The 17,890-nt window shown below is 55.1% G+C and overlaps 1 protein-coding gene across 1 annotated transcript; it reads right to left on the bottom strand.

Moving 5' to 3' along the window:
* Window positions 1-803: 803 nt before the first annotated feature.
* On the bottom strand, window positions 804-17,005 carry KRT7 (keratin 7). The gene is made up of 9 exons (XM_032293224.1): window positions 16,068-17,005; window positions 14,417-14,628; window positions 12,238-12,298; window positions 10,997-11,092; window positions 8,094-8,258; window positions 6,587-6,712; window positions 4,063-4,283; window positions 1,520-1,554; window positions 804-1,142 (listed from the first exon to the last, which is right to left on the bottom strand). The coding sequence occupies exons 1-9, from the start codon at window positions 16,389-16,391 to the stop codon at window positions 967-969; spliced, it is 1,416 nt and encodes a 471-aa protein (XP_032149115.1). The 5' UTR covers window positions 16,392-17,005; the 3' UTR covers window positions 804-966.
* Between the last annotated feature and the right edge of the window lie 885 nt (window positions 17,006-17,890).

Here is a 17,890-nt window from a genome sequence, read left to right on the forward strand (position 1 = left end):
CACAGTGCCCCTCATACATGCTGCTGCCCATCAGGAACACATTTCCCAATGAATAGGCCCTGCCACAGAACACCTGCCACACTCAGAGGCACACAGACCTGTTCGTTGAAGACCCTGACATATAGAGTTCCCCATCAAGCACTGACCTAACACACAGATGTACTTCCCCACTCCCATGGATCCAGGTGCAAACCCATCCCTCCGCCAAGGTCCTAGGCGCAGACTTGTTACCAGGGATTTAGACTCTAGGACCCTCCTCCACGCACACACACCTCCTCCCCCAGCCAGCAGCCCCACAGAATTCGAGATGCAGAGGACCTCTCCAGGGCCCCACCTAGCTGACCGTGACCCTGGCAGACCCAGCACCAGGAAGGGCTGAGGACGGCTGGCGTGAGAGTTGGCTAGGCCGCCCGAAACTGGGGCCTGGGGCAGCTGAACGTTTGTGGCCTCCTCACAAAAGGAATGTGCTCTGGCAGCTCCAGGCATGGGGGGAGGGAGGCACACAGCACTCCCACCCCTTTAACAGGGCAGCATTCCAATGCCCAGTTGCTGGCAGAGGCTGCATTTCCCCGTGGCTCTTCTGGGCTTCCTTAGGAGAATCTTTGGGATCAGCACCAGCCCTGGAGGCCAAGGCTCACCTTAGGAAAGCGTCCTGCCCCTCAGAGCAGCACCCCATCCCACCACGAGCCTTCTCAGTCTCCTGCACAAAAGGCTTCCTAGTCACCAGGGGGACCCTGCCTTCTCTAGTCCCCTGTCTTTTCCCCTGCCCAGCCTAATGAAGCCAGGATACCAGGCACGGGCCACACAGATCACTCAGACCTCAAAACGAGGCTGCTTTATTGGATGCTATTCTGACATCACTTTCCAGACTGTCTCGAGGTCTTGGGAACAGGCATGGGAGGCAGGAAGGGGAATCTTCCTGGGACTGTGGGCAGTGGTTGGGGGAATGGAGGAGTGGGAGGCAGCTCAGTTGCGGGCGCTCCTGCGACTGGTGGATGTGGTCCGGATGGAATAAGCCTTCAGGGGCCCAGGACCCGCACTGCTGGAGAAGCTCAGGGCATTGCTGCCCATGGTTCCCCCGAAGCTCAGGCCAATGCCACCACCACTGCCACTGCCACTGCCTCCAGTGGAATTCACCACAGCTGGGAGAGAAAAGAGGAGGGCTCTCTTCAGTGCAAGACTCCCTACCAGGGACCCCATCCCTTCACTGCACCCCACCCTCCTGCCCCAGCTGCCTCTCTCCCTCACCCCTGCCCCCGCCATGGGCCAACCCAGAACGAGCCTCTGACGGGGGTAGGGCTGCCCCCCAGGTGCTTCCGGGCCCACCCTGCCCTCTTGCACTGCTTCCTGGGCCATTGAGCCTGCCTGTATGTGCTCCAGGTGGCCTGCCAGACCCTGTGGAAAGAAAGGAGGCTCCTGGCCCCTTCGGCAGGGCCCTGGGCCAATCTGCCATTCTCTAGACCCAGCCCGTCTGAACAACACAAAGGTTGCTTCCCATGGGCCGCAGCCAAGGACTTACAGATATTCACAGCTCCCACTCCATCTCCGGCCAACCTAGGGGCAGAGGACAGACCGTGAGGGCAGCTCTTTCTAGCGCTGGAGGGAAGCTCTCTTAGCCCCCTCTTCTTCCAGGCCCCAAGCAGGATCATTGCTTTTCCTTCTTGCCCCACACTTCCAGCCTGACTTCAGCCTTGTAAAAGGATCGAGGAGGAGTGTAGGAAGGGAGTGTTCACCTTGGCCCTTCTATCCACTGGCTGCATGACCCCAACAATGTCTCAGAGCCTCCATTTCCCACTTATACCTTGGGCCCAACTACAGGACCAAATTCATGGGCTTGTTTGTGAGGGTTAAATGACATAATTTGCCTAACGCCCTGAGCACCTAGGATCCGGTGAATGGTAGCTGTGTGTATTATTTACGTAGATCGCTGCCTTTTCTCACTATATCATAAAATCCTAAAGGCGTCTGTGGCCTATTGATACTTTTATCCCCTGCATAAGGCCTGGAGAAGTCATTGCTTACTATATGGCAAAATAATTAGTGAATCGCTGACTGATTGAATGGGGCTCCAGCCAGGACCGAGGAGGGAGCAGGGAGTGGGGGTGGTTTAAGCAGCCAATGGGGCTGAAACAGGTCCTGCAGTAGAAATTAAAAATCTATTCAGGACAGCTGGGTATGTTTGTTTTGTGACTCACAGCCCCATTGTCACCAAGCCCTTGGCCTTGGGGATCAGTTTGCTCTCTGGGGGGAGGGAGGACCTCACTTTGGTAAAGGGAATGAAGAGAGCCTCGCTGGCCTCTGTGGCCCCAAGCCCAGGAAGCAGGCAGAGGGAAAAGACATTTGCTGACAGCTTGCAGGGGGCTTGCTTAAATGGCCCCTGCTGGTGCTGGGAGTTGCTGACACCTGTGGGTGGGGAAAGGGAGCCAGGTGGCAGCCAGGCAGCAACTCTAAGAATCTCTGGTCCGATGCCTAAAGAACTCAGATGGAAGAGGCCGGAATGTCCAAAGTCTGTGTGACTTTTCTCATTCTAAGTAAGTGGTTTTTTGGTAACTTTGTATTCTTAAAGTAGGCCTCCCAGTTTGAGTGAGTTTCTGGACCACAACTCTGATAAGTTAAGGGATGAAAGCAAGGTATCCACCTCCATATCCCCCAGGGTTGGGGGGACAGTATCCTCTCAGAATACCCGGATCTAAGCCTGGTTATAGCAGCTCAGACTGAGATTAAGGGGATGTCTCTGCAGGCTGTGTGACTTTGGCCACACTACTGACCGTTTCCGAGCTTCAGTCCCCTTTTCTTCCCGTGAAGGAAGCTGGATCAGGTACTATTCTAGAGTCCCCCAATGGACTTCTATGAGGACAGAAGGCCCAGGGTATGGGTTCTAGAGAATATGGGGGCCCTGTGTCCATGGGGGAGGAGGAAGCAGAGAGAGGCATCTTGGCTGGAGCTCCCTGGGCGCAGATCAGCTTCTGTGTTCCCAGAGCCCTTTGTGTTCAATTCCTCTTCCCACAAAGACTTGGTGCTAACCCAGGGAGGAGGCGGGTCAACTGCAGGACAGAGCCCCTTCCTCCTCCTCTCTGCCTCCCACTCATACCCTGCCGCCTGTGCCTCCTCCCCTCCCAGCACCCAACCCTCCCCCAGCCCCAGCACCCCTTCACTCCCCAGTCCCTTCCCCGCTGCTCCATCCATCCTCCATCATGTCTCTCCCTGGCCCCGCAGGAATCATGCTCAGAAAAGAAAAGGTTCTTGTTTACACTCAGCATTTTACAAATGCAAGTTACTGGTCTCTGGGGGTTAACTTGGCAGAGATTTTGTCTCCTCCAGGAGTCGGCAACCTCCCTGAGGGCAGAAACATGACCTACATATTCTCCATCATCATGGTGTCTTATAACAAGCCGAGAATGAAGAGGTTGAGTTCTAACCCAGCAATATGCACACGAAGGCCCAGCTGCATAGACAGAGGTGCCATGGGGTTCATGAAAAAGGTCCTATCAGACTCACCCACTCCAGCCTCCTCTCTGACTGCAAGTGAGTCTGCAAATATCTCTGGAGACAAAATTATCCCCACCCCCACCACAGTGGGTTAGGCAAATTATGTCAACACCACATGATGTAGCACTTAGTTCTGTAGTGAGGAGCAGCCTGGCATCCTGGAAGATCCTTGGAGTGGGAATCGGCACACCCTGACTGCACACTGACCCTGTTCCCTCAATTAATGAAACTCAATCACAGCTTTCCCCTCTGGAGACTAAGGATTCAATCGTCTGACCTGACTGCCTGAATGTGTGCTGAGGATCAAATACAATAATCCTAAGAGCCACACACACAAAGGGACTGTTGCCACTTCAACCTGCCCACTGAGCTTCACACTCCACGGTCTTTCCTTCTAAAAGGTCATCTAACTGAAGGCAAAGACAAAAGCATCAGCTCTGGGTTCCCTGCATCCCCACACCCAATGCCCTTCAGAGGAGGGGCATACAGGAAATGCTTGTAAATGGATGAATGTCGAGCCCCAGGCCCCATGGAGCCCCAGAAGGATCCCCTTTCCAGCTTCCTTGTCCTCACCGGCTCTCCTCGCCTTCCAGCAGCTTGCGGTACGTGGCGATCTCGATGTCCAGGGCCAGCTTGACGTTCATCAGCTCCTGGTACTCACGCAGCTGCCGTGCCATGTCCTGCTTGGCCCGCTGCAGGGCGGCCTCCAGCTCCTCCTGCTTGGCACGAGCATCCTTGAGTGCCAGCTCTCCGCGCTCCTCAGCCTCAGCAATGGCGGCCTCCAACTTGGCACGCTGTGGGCAGTAGTGCAGCTGTGAGCTGAGGCTCACCAGTCTGCCTTCCTGCCTACCCAGCCTGCAGTGAGCACTTGAGCAACTTGCTTAAGGTGGCTTCATTGGCACCACCTACTCCCCCAAGCACCAGAGAATCCCAAGGGTTAAACACATAGGTTTGGATATCCAGTGCCTTGGCTCTGGCTCTGCCACTTACCAGCTATGTGACCATGGATGAATCAACCCTGCTAAGCCAAAGTCTCCTCTTTCTAAAAGAACAAAAATCGCAGTGTCTACCTCATCAGGAGGTTTTGAGGATGAAATGAGATAATATACAAGATGTCCTTGGTGCACTGTCCAGCACATAGCAAGTGCTTAATAAATGCTATTGTGATCATTTTTAATGAGTGCTACTATGCTTTTCAAACCCCCAGTCTCCCGGCCCCAGCCCCCAGCGGCAGGAGCTCCAAGACCCTGGGATCTTAACTGAGTCACCAAATCAAATCTCATCCTTGTCAGGCAGCTGACAAGGATGAGAAACCACCTATAAAATAGGAACCAGTTGAGAACAGCCCCAGAACAGGTGGGCTTGGAGCAGAGAGACCCTCCTAGATGCTCCCAGATGCCATGAGATGCATGACTCACAGCCCCCGGGTTTGGTTAGGGATGGTCGGGTTCCACACCCATGCCTGCCTGGAGCAGCTGCCACTTCCTGCCTGGCCTTAGAGTGCCCTCTGCTTGGGCTTAGCCCCCACTGCCAGGATCCTGAATAGTCCTAGGCCTCATCTTGTTTAGCTCAGAGAGCCACCATCCCTGTCCCCTGGGCAAAGACTTCTCCTCTCCCTTCTCACAGGCCTTTCTCTGCCCTCAGATCCTCTTCCCTCCACGGAGACAGCCTGCATCTCTGCCAGAGACAGCATTCCCCAGGAGGCCCTCTGATGCTCTGCCCCTCGGCCACAGCTCAGTGCCCTGCCCTGTCACACTAGTGCCCCCAGAGCCAAGGCCATCCCTGCTGCCTCTAGAGACCCCTTCTAGCTTCCCCTGATGCCCCTCAGTGGTGGTAGACACCAGCTCTAGGCCTGGATCTGCCCTGTTGTGTGAGAGGGGAACTGGATGTGGTGGAGGCTTCAGGGTTTGGGAAACCACCATTTGTTATTCTGTGCTTCCCCTCCCAGCCTGGAAGCTGGCCCACTTCATGGGGTGACTCGTGGCCCTGCATTTGTGCCACAAGGCAGGCTCTACCCTGCTGTAAACAGGCCCACAGGGCTCCAAAGGGAGGCCGTTTCTGGATAAACCACTCCTACATCCCCCCACCCAGCTCATCTGGAAATCAGCTTTGCGGAGCTTCCACATGTGCCGCCTCCCCCGTCTCTCCACTGCAGAAACCTGCACAGGCTGAGCTGCCCTGGCCACCCTCTACTAAGCCAGGGCTGGGGGCCCTTCCCCCATCAACACCTCCAACCCCAGCTTCCAGCAAAGCTCATCCTCTCTGGCAGTCTCTCGTCTGAGACCCGTGCCCCTGCCATGTGCCAGGTGCTAGAAGAGAGCAGCAGTGAACCAGACAGACAAGGTCCCTGCTCTCCCAGCATTTGCTATATTCCAGTGGAGGAAGGGACCATCAATCACTTAATGAATAAGACAGAACATTTCAGAGAGCGGCAGGGGCTTCAAAGAACTTCAGACAGGCTGCTGATAGAGGGGCTAGGTGTTTGAGGATGCCGTCTCTGAGAAGGGGTCTTTTCGGAAACACCTGGGAGGAGAAAGGAACAGCCATGGACAGAGCTGGGAGAACCACATTCCGGGGGAGGCAACACCAAGTGCAAAGGCCCTGAAGCATGACCATGCTTGGCAAATGCAAGACGCAGGGAGCAGGTTAGCATGGCCAGAGCATGAGGGGAGTCGTGGAAAGTGAAGCTGGGGCAGGAAAGGGCCATGTGAGCCATTATAAAGTCTTCCGCTGGCCTCTGTCCCTGCAATGAACGATGAGCTCCCAGGGACAACGCCCTGCACCCAGAACCAGATGCAAGCAGAGTGCTCAGTACCAATGTGGAGCCAGTGGTGGCTTTCCTCTGGCCAGCCAGCCTGAGTCTCCCTCCACAGGCTCTGTGCACCTCCAGGACCCTTCTCCCATCAGCCCATGCCAGGACCGGGCCAAGAACATTCTGTCCTGGAGATCTCACAAGGGAGTCTGAGACAGCAGCACTGGGAGAACAGAGCCTTTGGCCTGGAGAGGGGAGTCTCCTGCTCCTCATCCTGAGTTTGGCCTCAGCTGGCCACACCCACATGCCCCAAGGAGCAGGGGAGGCCAGGAGGGCTTGTACCACCTGGTTCTTGATGGCGTCGATCTCAGCCTGCAGCCTCTGGATGGCCCGGTTCATCTCTGCAATCTCGTTCCGGGTATTCCGGAGGTCGTCCCCATGCTTCCCAGCCTGGGCCTGGAGGGTCTCAAACTGGAGAGGCCATACAGAGAGTTATGGCAGGGAGGTGGACAGTGAGTACAGGTAACTCATCCCTCTCCCCACCCAAGGAAGGCTAACCCCAGCTTATATTTTCAGAAGGACCATCTGACTCCCATCAACCTTTGCCCCATGCCAGGAGACCAGACGGTGGGCAGCAGGGTGAGGAAGGGATTCAGTCTCCTCCCAGCCAGGCAGGAGGACAGACGAGGCTCTCCAGGCCTATCCCTACGGATCTTAGGGCTCTTCCACTCCCACCATGCCCTTCTGCTGGAGAATCACCGAGAGTCTAAGATTCTCACCTGTTCAACGCCCAGCATGCCCATCTCACAGGTGAGAAGAGTGAGTCTCAGAGGAGAGAAAGCACCACCAAGGGACCACATAGCCAGTCAGTGGCAGAACAAGGGCCTGAGCCCAGGTGTCCTTGTTGGCACACCTGTGTTCTCACCCATGCACGTGAATGACTCCCTATCTCTGCAGGGGCAGACCTCTCAAACCTTGCCTTGGGACCCCTTCTCCGGGAATGCTGGTTTACCCCAGTATCCCTCTTGCTCCCTCAGTCCCCGAGCCATCAACTGTCCTGCCACCGTGATGTACATGTGATGATTAAGCCTCCCAGGTCTAGGGCCCTTGCATTCAGGATCTAGTCCCTGCTCTTCCATCTACTAGCTGTATACAGTTAGGCAAATTACTTAGCCTCTCTGTGCCTCAATTTCCTCATCTTTAAATGGGGCTAATAGGCCGGGGGTGGTGGCTCACACCTGTAGTCCCAGCACTTTGGGAGGCTGAGGCAGATGGATCACCTGAGATCAGGAGTTCCAGGCCAGCCTGGCCAACAGGGTGAAACCCTGTGTCTACTAAAAATACAAAAAAAATTAGTCAGGCATGGTGGCACGCACCTGTAATCCCAGCTACTCAGGAAGCTGAGGAATGAGGATCGCTTGAACCCAGGAGGCAAAGGTTGCTGTGAGCCGAGATCGCACCAGTGCACTCCATCCTGGGTGACAGAGCGAGGCTCCATCTCAAAAAAATAAAAATAAAATAAAGTAAATAAATAAAATGGGAGTAACAATGCTGCCTAGCTAATAGGGCTGTTCTGTGGATCACACGAGTCAACAGTGGCAAAGCATTTGAAAATTGCCTAGTACTGTGTAAGCATACCACATTTTAGCTATTATAACCACTAATCCATATCTCTTTCCTCTGCCCTGTCCTCCCACCATGGGATTTCCTCCAGGGCAGAGTGCCACAAACTTCACCACTGGTGCCTGCCAGAACAGTGGGACCCAGGCCCTGAAGGCTTGAAACGAGTTGAGTAAGGGAGGCTGCCACCAGGGATCCCGACGGGAAGAAGTATGACCCAGTGGCTTCGTACCTTGGTCTGGTACCAGGCCTCAGCCTCAGCCCGGCTGCATTTGGCCATCTCCTCATACTGAGCCTTGACCTCAGCGATGATGCCGTCCAGGTCCAGGGAGCGACTGTTGTCCATGGACAGCACCACAGACGTGTCCGAGATCTGGGACTGCAGCTCTGTCAACTCCTGCAGGGACCAGACAGAACATCAGGCTCAGGGCAGGATCCATCCCCACCCATGCCCACCTGGGATTCCCCGCTCACAAAGGAAAGAGAAAAGAGAACAGCCTGGAGTGGGCTGAGTCACCAGGCAACGAGGGCCATAGCCAGCACATAGTTATTTCATTCTGCCCACCCTTGGCTTCCTGAGAGCCCCCTAGCAGTGTCTCAAGTGAGAATCAGGCAGGATTAACGGGGATAAGGAAAGGGACAGTGTGGTGCGCTGTGCCGGCTTCGCACTGTGAGGTGCTGTGGGCACACGAGCTGTATTGTGAGGGAGGCCGTGGAAATGGATGAAATTACCGTATCCACCCTGCTACAGAATACTCTGCAGTCTGTACACTGATAGTACGGCTCCAAGTACCTGTGGGGAATGTGTCCATGATGTTCTGTTGCATTAAAAAAGCATGATGCTGTTTTTATTGAAAATATATATTTCCATATCTCTATGTACATGTAAGCACAGAAAAGTCGGGAAATGTAGACACAAAGATGGTAACATTGGGTATAAGTAATCCATTTTCTCTTTTTTTTTTTTGAGACAGAGTTTGCTCTGTCACCCAGGCTGGAGTGCAGTGGCACAATCTCTGCTCACTGCAACCTCTGCCTTCTGGGTTCAAGCGATTCTCCTGCCTCAGCCTCCCAAGTAGCTGGGATTACAGGTGCCCACTGCCACACTCAGCTATTTTTTGTATTTTTAATAGACACAGGGTTTCATCACGTTGGCCAGGCTGGTCTCGAATTCCTGACCTCAAGTGATCCAACTGCCTCTGCCCCCCAGAGTGCTAGGATTACAGGCGTGAGCCATTGCAGCCAGCCGAGTAATCCATTTTCAATTTACGATTTACTTAATTTTTCAGATTTTTTCAATAAGTATGTATTACTTATTGAAAAAAAAGTTGTATGTATATATATAAAGTTGTATGAAAACAACTTTATATATATATACACACGCACACATATGTGTGTGTTTGTGTGTGCGTGTGTACATGTGTGTTTACATGTAAATAAACTATGTGGTAGACACAGGAAGACCTGCAAGCTGAGATTAGAAGCGCCTGAAGCAAGCCTCAAAGAAACTTCCCCTGAAAGTGGGGCACAGTGGTTCATGCTTGTAATCCCAGCGCTTTGGGAGGCCAAGGCAGGAGGCTCACCTGAGATCAGGGGTTCAAGACCAGCCTGGCCAACGTGGTGAAACCCCGTCTCTACTTAAAAATACAAAAATTAGCTGGGCGTGGTGGCAGGCACCTATAATTCTAGCTACTTGGGAGGCTGAGGCAGAGAGAATTGCTTGAACCCGGGAGGCAGAGGTTGCAATGAGCCAAGATTGCACCACTGTACTCCAACTTGGGTAACAGAGCAAGATTCTGTCTCAAAAAAAAAAAAAAAAAAGAAAGAAAGAAAAGAAACTTCCCCTGAAATTCACAAATGTGTGGACATTTGCTCTGAGGGGCTAGTGGAGACTGGACATGCAGAAAAAGACTAGACTGAAGAACTGGTCTGTAAACTCACATGCTAATTATGCCCAGCCTAGCCTCTGCCAGGTGACTGGCCACCCTACCTTCTGCCTAAGGCCTGATTCACACTGATGAGAGTGGAGAGGTTTTTAAATCCCCTTGAAGAAAATGAGCTGGAAACCCCAGAGGACAAGGGTGAGAGGGAGAGAATGAAAAGGGAAGGGAGGACAGAAGAGTGGTGAGTTGATGGGCAGCTACCCACCCAGCCCCTTCGGGAGTAAACGCTCAGGCACTCCCGTCTGTCCTGACTTGGGCTCTCCTGCTGGCCCCACCTAGCCCACCTTTGAACCCTGTCACAGCTTGGGGTCCCCTGACCTCCTTCTGGTTCCTTCAGTCCCACCAATCCCCCTTCCTTAGAAATGCTTCAACCATCTCCTGTCTCTCCAAGGTCAATCCTGATTGACTCACCCCCCAGCTCTTCCTGAACCCCTAGCCCAACTTGAATTCCTGAGTCCAGAAAGGACAAAGAGCAGGATAAGTGCTTCCAACCCCTGATGAGGGAAATAATGTATATAGTGGTCCATTTCCAAGACAAAGTGCCTTAAATTGGCTTAGGTCAACAAACTACAGAAGAAATAGAATATTCTAGGCCCCTGCTTGGTTAGCCAATGCCTGCTTGTTGGCCCCCCCAGCCTTTCTTGCCCTCACCTGAACCAAAGATGTTTAGTCTAAGATGAAGCTTTACGAGCCTGCAAGACAGCTCACTTTGTCTGCTCTTATCAGTCTACCCAGCTACCTAGGTCGTAAGTCAAATACTTAAATAGCCCTTGAGCTGACTAGGATTGCAATGCATTGTGGGCTGCAACAAAAAGCAGCAAGCCAACCCCAAAGAAAACACCTAAAGCCCCTACCCAACAACCAACAGGCTACATCCAGGAAGATCGTGACCCCATAGAACTCAGCCTGTGAGGAACTGGGGAGGGACCTGCGCACTAGGGGATAAATTGCTTGCTGTGTCTGTGCTGGGTGTGCCTGCCCATCAGACACCTGATCGTGCAAGACCATAATTAAAAGCCTCACTTTTGCTGTTCTCCAGGTCTCTGAGTCCATGCTTTGGATTTGGATGGGTGAGTTTGTTTCTCACACTGACAACACATCTGGACTAGCCCAGAGGCAGGGGGCTGGACCAGATGGCTCCCTGGTTAGAATGGGTAGGATGAGGCATGTTACCCAGCCCCATGGTCCTCACCGTCTCATGGAGGGTCCTGAGGAAGTTGATCTCATCATTCAGGGCGACCACCTTGGCCTCCAGCTCCGCCTTGCTCATGTAGGCAGCATCCACATCCTGGGGGTTGGGGCAAGATGAGGCAGAAGGAGACCATGTCCTCAGTACAGGGAACATTTAGGAGGGGTGGGAGCAGGCCTGCCCTGTCCAACCCACAAGCCAAACACTCCCGCCCTACCCAGAAACAGTTTCTCCAGTTGCCTGACATGGTCACAGCAGGACGCTTGCCCTCCTGACCCTCCAGACTGCATGGTGGGCATCAGCACTGGTATCCCAGAGGAGCCGAAGCCCCAACCTAGCACTTGACCAGTTCCTAAAGACCTAGATGGTTTCAACACACTCCTAGCTCCACCTACTAACCATGTGACCTGGAACAAATCAACTTCAACTCTGGGAGTTTCAACTTCTCATCAGTCAGTAGCAGAACACAAAGTCATTCGGATTTCCAGCCCTCCTCCCAGAGATGGAAAATCTCCAGCCTAGGTGTTTAATTTGCAGCATGGTAACTAAGATACAGGTGGGCCTCAGATAACACCCCAGGTGAAGATGGTGTCTGAGCCTCTTCCAGCTGCACTTTCCTGAGGGTAAACTCCTATGGACAGGGCTCACTTTTACTCATCTCTGAATCTCCAAGGGCCCAGCTCCCAAGGGCAAGTTGCACTTCTTCTGGGTTGGGCTTGGAATACCAAGTGCTCCGTGTTTTGAAGAGAATCTTAAAAGGCATGTAGACAAGACCCCTAAGATGCTTCTGAGGCCTTCCAACCTTGCACATCTCCAGGAACAGAGAGTTCATGCTGCCTCGAGGCAGCTCATTGCATTCATTCAGCAAATATTTCAGGCCAGCCATCACTTTTGCGATGAAAATGTTCTAGCTTGAATAGAGCATGCCCTTATTCAGCGTTGAAATCTCCCTCTATGACCTCCATCCTTTGCTCTTAGTTCTAACCCCTAGAGGCCTAAAAATGAGTCTAATCACTCACCACACACACACACACACACACACGCACATGCACCCATGCGACAGGCTATGCGGTAAGGACCTGGTTTCCAGGCTTCTCCCTCCCCAAGCCTATTGCTTTCCTCTTGGACAGCCCAGGCAGGCCTTGGGCCCGGGTCCGCATTGGCTGCTCAGATGAGAAGACTCTTTAGTCCTTTGTCCCATATGTTTTTAGACAGCTCTCCTCCAGCCTGTCTTCCCCACTCACCTTCTTCAGCACCACAAACTCATTCTCAGCAGCCGTGCGGCGGTTAATTTCATCTTCATACCTGCAGTAGAGGAGGGCCTGGTGTTGGTGCAGCTTTGCCTCCACCCCCTTATGTGCAGCTGTGAAATCTGCCCTGCCCTCCTTCCCCTACTCTTTAAAGACACACCTGAAAAAACGAGTCAGCTACAAAACTAAATTACCCTGACTTCCACGTGATCATTCCTAGGGCTTTGAGTTTTGGCACGGGGGTTGTTGGCAGGGCACATAGGGAACATGGGAATCACAGCACAAAGGCTGAGTGTCCGGGGAGAACGAAAGCAAATCATAATAGCTATATGCCTGGCCTGTGTGCTACGGGGCATACACTATTGTGTGCTTCCTGTGCATGAACTCCTTTCATCCTCACATCAAACCTATAATGATGGTACTGTGGTTAGCAGAGAGGGGAACAGAGGCACAGAGAGGCAGAGTCATCTGCCCAGGTCACTGAGCTGCTAAATGGCACAGCCCAGACTTGAACCCTGGCAGCTGACTCCAGCATGCCCTTACAACTACCTAATCTCACCCCTCAGGGGCAAAGTAGGGGTCTCAAGGGGAAGAACCTTGTAGTATCAGAATGAAGGATACACAAAGTCCTGAAAGAGCCAGGTCCCCACTAGATGATCCAGCCCCCATCCCTCCTCCCACAGCTCCCATCAGTCTTCCCCCCAAGGAGCCACTCCTGGCCCTCAGGAGGACCTGGGCAAAGAAGGCACAGAGGAAGAGACCACACTGGCCTAATCTAATGTTTATGTAGAGACTCAGAAAAGGTTGTTGGAAACAAGAGCTCCAAGAGCTGCTGGGAGCAATGGGGGCAACCTGGGGTGGAGAACGGGACATCCAGGTAGGCCAGGCTTCTCCAGAAGCCCAGACTCGGTGGGAGGTGCCCACACCCAAAAAGTTACACTCCTTCAAGTCCTATAGAAGCTGTAGCAATATCTGCAAGGCTGCCTGTCCACCCCTGCCTCGGCAGTGCACGGCCAGGTCCAGAGGGTGTATAGATCGTTACTCCTGAGCAGCTGCACACAGGAACCCTCCCTGTACCCCTTCCCCAGACCCCCGTCCAGCTTCTCTTTCAGTCCCAGCCTGTATCTCAGCCTGGCTCCACAGGAAGGTGCTCTGAGGGTTTGCGGTGGGGGTAGTACGCAGGGGTGGCAGGTGTGCACACGCATGTACACAGTGTGAGTCTGGACAACAGGGCTGAATGGCGGCCCCAGGCGTTCGCTGCTCTGCACATGTCTGGTTCCACCTGCTGTGGGACTAATCCTGTTGACTTTTGCCCTAGGGAAGTGGGAGTGTGGAGGGGGCACTCCACAGAGACCTTGTTTGCTCTTCTCCAGTCAGAGCCAATGTACCTGCTCCTGCTTAGTCACACAGCCACAGGCAGCGGACAGAACTCACTGCCCCTGTGCCCCCCAGGTGTGTCTGGGTGGGGCGCCCAAGCTTCAGGCTTTTGTTTCTATTCAATGAGAAAAGAACGCAGGGAGCAGGGAGCACCTCAAAGGCCTGTCCTCAAAAGCCCCAGTCCCGGCCTTCCTGGGCCTCCTCCTGGCTCCTGCCATAACCAGACCCACCCTCAGCCTCTGTGGCCCTCTGATGGCTCACGATGACAATTTTCTCTCCCCACTTATTTCCTCCCCAAGCTGGGTCCATGTCCCCTCGTAGGAGTCAGGGGCCTAAAATTCAATTCCCAGCTCTCCCAGTGACCTTTGCTGTGTGAGCTCAACCAAGTCCCTAAACTTCTCTGGTCTCTAATTCCTCACCTGAACAAAAGAGGGTTGTTCTAGGGCAATCTGTGAAGGTCATACAAGTTCTGAAACACCCCGATCAGAAGACACCTTCTGCCCTACTCCCTACTCCCTCCTTGGTCAGGCACGCAAAGGAGATAGTGCAGGGCTGGGCTGAGACATGTCACTGGGACTGAGTCAGGGGAAAAGACCAGAATGACTTGGAAACAGCCCCCAGGGACAAAGAGGAGAGAGGAGAGGCAGGAAATGTGTGGGTCAAACTGGCCCCTTAGGGAGTTATTGGACTGAGCAGCTGCGTGCTGACTCCTGAAGCAGGGGGACTTGCAGGTCAGCTGATGAGGGCCACATTGGCCCAGGGCAGGGGTCCTCGCATGGGGCACTGGGGGCATTACTTATTCTTGAAGTCCTCCACCACATCCTGCAAGCTCCGCAGCTCCACCTCCAGGCGGCCCCCATCCACCTGCAGCGCCTCAAGCTGCCCCCTAAGGCCAGCAATCTGGGCGTCAAAGATGTCTGGGAGGCGGCTGCTCTTGGCTGACTTCTGCTCCTGCAGCAGCGCCCACTTCGTCTCCAGCAGCTTGTTCTGCTGCTCCAGAAAACGCACCTAGAAAGGGCAAGGAGGAGGAAACTCAAGAGGAGCCAGAGCATGCCACCCACAGCGGGACTGAGGAGCATCGCCGCTAGCCACTTAGCAGAGCCACATTCCCTCTGGCTGTTCCCCTGCCTGGGGCTCCCAGCCCCCTCCCCTTGGATTCCAAATCAGGTGTCCTACAGAGTGATCCAGAAGCAGGTCTGCCTGGTTCACTGATGTGCCCTAGGGCCTCCCCTCCACTTCACTCCCCATCGAATTACAGGTGGTCTTCTCCACCTCCCTCTCTGAAGGGCCACCTCTTCCTGACTATGGATCATGAGGATGACCAGGCCTGGCCTCCTGTCGGTCTGGGACCTCTTCTCTTCCTTCCTCAGTATCCTTTCTCTCCTTCCCCTTTCTCCAGCAAGTCCTCAGGATAGGTCAATCTATGGTAAAATGAGCCCAGCCCCGGAGCCAAAAAAGGGCCTTAAGGAGTAGCCGATTTGACTGGGGGTGAGAAGCTAGAGAAGCCTCTGCAAAACCAGCAGCTCAAGGCCCCAGGCCCTGGGGACCACAGAGAGTAAGACGGTTTGGGGAGGTCCCCACAGAATCTAAAAGACCCATCTGGGTGAATGGTGAAGGAAAGGAGGACATGACCGGGGAGGTTTGGGAGTAAACTTGGTCTAAGCCTGAGGAAGGGGGCCCTGACCAGAAGGGCCTAACAGGGTCAGCCCTGAGTTCCTGGCTTTGCCTGAACTCCTCCCAAATCCACCAGTCAAGTCTGCCCCTTGCCCTCCCCACCCTCAGGCCCTATGTGTGGCAGAGGCCAACAGCCAGGAAAAATATTTCCAAAATGGCCCCTTTTGGAGGCCCCTCTCTGCCACCCCTGCCCCCCACTGGGCTGTCTTCAAGGGAGGTGTAGCCTCTCCTCCTACCACCTAAGGGAGGCTGGAGGACCAGGCAGGTGGGGGCAAGGCAGGAGCTTGCCCCATCCCAGCCCTCACCTCCAGCATCTGCACCCTCATCAGCATCTGAGGGAGCCTGTGTCTCGCCGCTGGGAAAGGCGTGCCTCCCAACCCCTTCCCTGACTCCACATGGTCCCATCTCAGGGAAAGGGTCCCAGAGAGAGAAACTCCTGGCCTTGGCCTCTGGAACTCCCAGCCTGATCCTGGGGGCAAAACTGGTCCAGGGGACCCACAGTCAGCCAGCGATGGCAGTCCTGCAGCACCCAGGCCCGAACTCCTGGAGAAAAGGGAGGGGCAGCTGGGCAGCTTGCTGGAAGGGAGGGAAAGCTGGGAGACCGAGGGGATGAAATAGCCACGGGGTTGATGCGGAGGAGGAAGGCCGCCCAGATCGAGTCCCCAACATTGGCAGAAAGAGAGAAGGGCGGCAGAGCGCAGGTAGGAATAGTTAGGGCGGCTGGTGTGACCCGGGGCGCGGCTGGAGGCGAGGCGAGGTCCAGTCCCGCTCACCTTGTCTATGAAGGAGGCGAACTTGTTGTTGAGGGTCTTGATCTGCTCACGCTCCTCCTGGCGCACCCGCTGGAGGGAGGGGTCGGTGTCCAGCCGCAGCGGGGCCAGCAGGCTCTGGTTGATGGTGACCTCGCGGATACCGGCGCCCACCGGGCTCCCAGAGGCGGAGCGCACGGCCACGCGCGGCCGCGAGGCGCCCAGGCCGTAGAGGCTGCTGCTGCCGACGCCGCCCGGGCGCGCGGGGCTCAGGCGCACCTGGGAGCCGCGGCCGGAGAAGCCGGCGGAGCGCGAGCTGAACACCTGGGAGCTGAAGTGGATGGACATGGTGGCTGGGCCGGGCTGGACCTAGCGGCGGGCGAGGAGGAGCGTGCACTGGCTGACCTCGGGGGACACTTGGCGCCTTTTATCGCAGGCGCGGGCGGCTGGGCTTCCACAGGTAGGGGCGGGGCTGGCCGCGGGCCACAGTTCTCTGCTGCCAGGCCCCTCCTGGGGCCGCCCTCCGATCTCTGCCCGCCCGCCCCGCCGAAGCCCAGGCTTTCAGTCCCAGCAGGAATGGTCCGGAGGAGGCAGGAGCGTCATCCGCAGGCGGCCGCAGAGAACAGGGGGGACCGCAGTTGCAGCTGATCAGAAACAGGTGCCCCGCAGTTCCAGCGGCTCAGTGAGGGAAGGCTTCCCGGAGGAGGAGGCTTGGAGAGGAGGTGAAGAACATAGAGATTCCTGAGCCCCGAGCAGAGAGACCCAATGGCAAGAGACTGGGGGAAGGGGTGGCCAGAAAAGTTCCAACCCAGGAGTCAACGCCCAGGCGCCCCCACCCTCCAGGCTGCTGAAGCCAGAAAGGCATTCCCTGCTGCTCTCCTTCACTCATTTGTTCAGGAGTCAGACCCCACCTGGCCCAGCTAGTTTCCCTGGTTGCGTTCCCTCTTACTTCATTTCCCATGGAAACTAGGCTGAGGGGGACACGATGGCACTTCTGGCTCCTCCCCTCCCCACTCCAGTAGGTGTCGGAAGCCCAAGGGCCTTGGGAATGATTACCCCGGACATGCACCTCCCCCACTCTGCACCATATTCCTGCCCATTTATTTTATGTGTCCCTGTAGAGGAAGGGGACGCTTGTGTGTATTTGTGACACTTTGTGGATATGTATGCACGTCTGTGTGTACACACCTGCGGGCCTCTGCGCTCTGCTTTGCTCACACCCCCAGGCATATGCACCCGTGTGTCTGAGCATGCTTACAGACAGGGGTCTGTGCGGGCATCCTGGGCGAGGGGGCAGCTGTGGCTACACAATGACACACATTTCCATGCCTGCCTGAGTGCCTGTGCCTCTGTTGGCACTTAACACCCCTCCCTCTCCCTCCACCATTTTTCTGTTTAAAAGCCCTCAGCTGTCATCAACTTCCTCCCGTGAAGCCACCAACAAACATTTCCCAGCAGTTTCAAACCCAGTCAAGGCGAGTGAGCCTTGTGCAGGAGCAGGGAATACCCGACAAAGCCTGAGTGCTGGCCTCACTTCCCAGTAGGCCCAGCCATGCTTGTCACACCCTCTCTTCTCAGGCCTGGCTTCCTCCGCCTTTAGCCCACCTCTAGCCCCTCCCAATGAGCTGGCCAGGTTTGTAACCTCAGACCAAGCCCTTGGGGGAGCCGAGGGTGGGGACAGAATGTCCTTCCTGGTTGGCCATTTCAGTTAAAGCACAAGGACTTCCAGCAAGGCTAAAGAATGTCACCCCTTCTCAGTGATCTTAGTGGAGACTCACCAGCCCCCTCCCTGCCTCCTCCCTACCCTAGCCATGGGCGGGCGTTGGGTCAGCTTAGGCCAGAGGCAG

This window comes from Sapajus apella, unplaced genomic scaffold, assembly GCF_009761245.1.
Source record: "Sapajus apella isolate SASKATOON/1434 unplaced genomic scaffold, GSC_monkey_1.0 scaffold2, whole genome shotgun sequence".
Lineage (NCBI taxonomy): Eukaryota > Metazoa > Chordata > Mammalia > Primates > Cebidae > Sapajus > Sapajus apella.

Bases quoted from the DNA above. Each gene is read 5' to 3' on its own strand.
- KRT7 (XM_032293224.1), bottom strand. From the start codon at position 16,391: ATGTCCATCCACTTCAGCTCCCAGGTGTTCAGCTCGCGCTCCGCCGGC. The intron at 6,713-8,093 runs GTACGAAGCCAC...TGGCCTCTCCAG, and splicing joins AGGCCTGGTACCAGACCAAG to TTTGAGACCCTCCAGGCCCA. The intron at 4,284-6,586 runs GTGGTACAAGCC...TACTGCCCACAG, and splicing joins TCGACGCCATCAAGAACCAG to CGTGCCAAGTTGGAGGCCGC.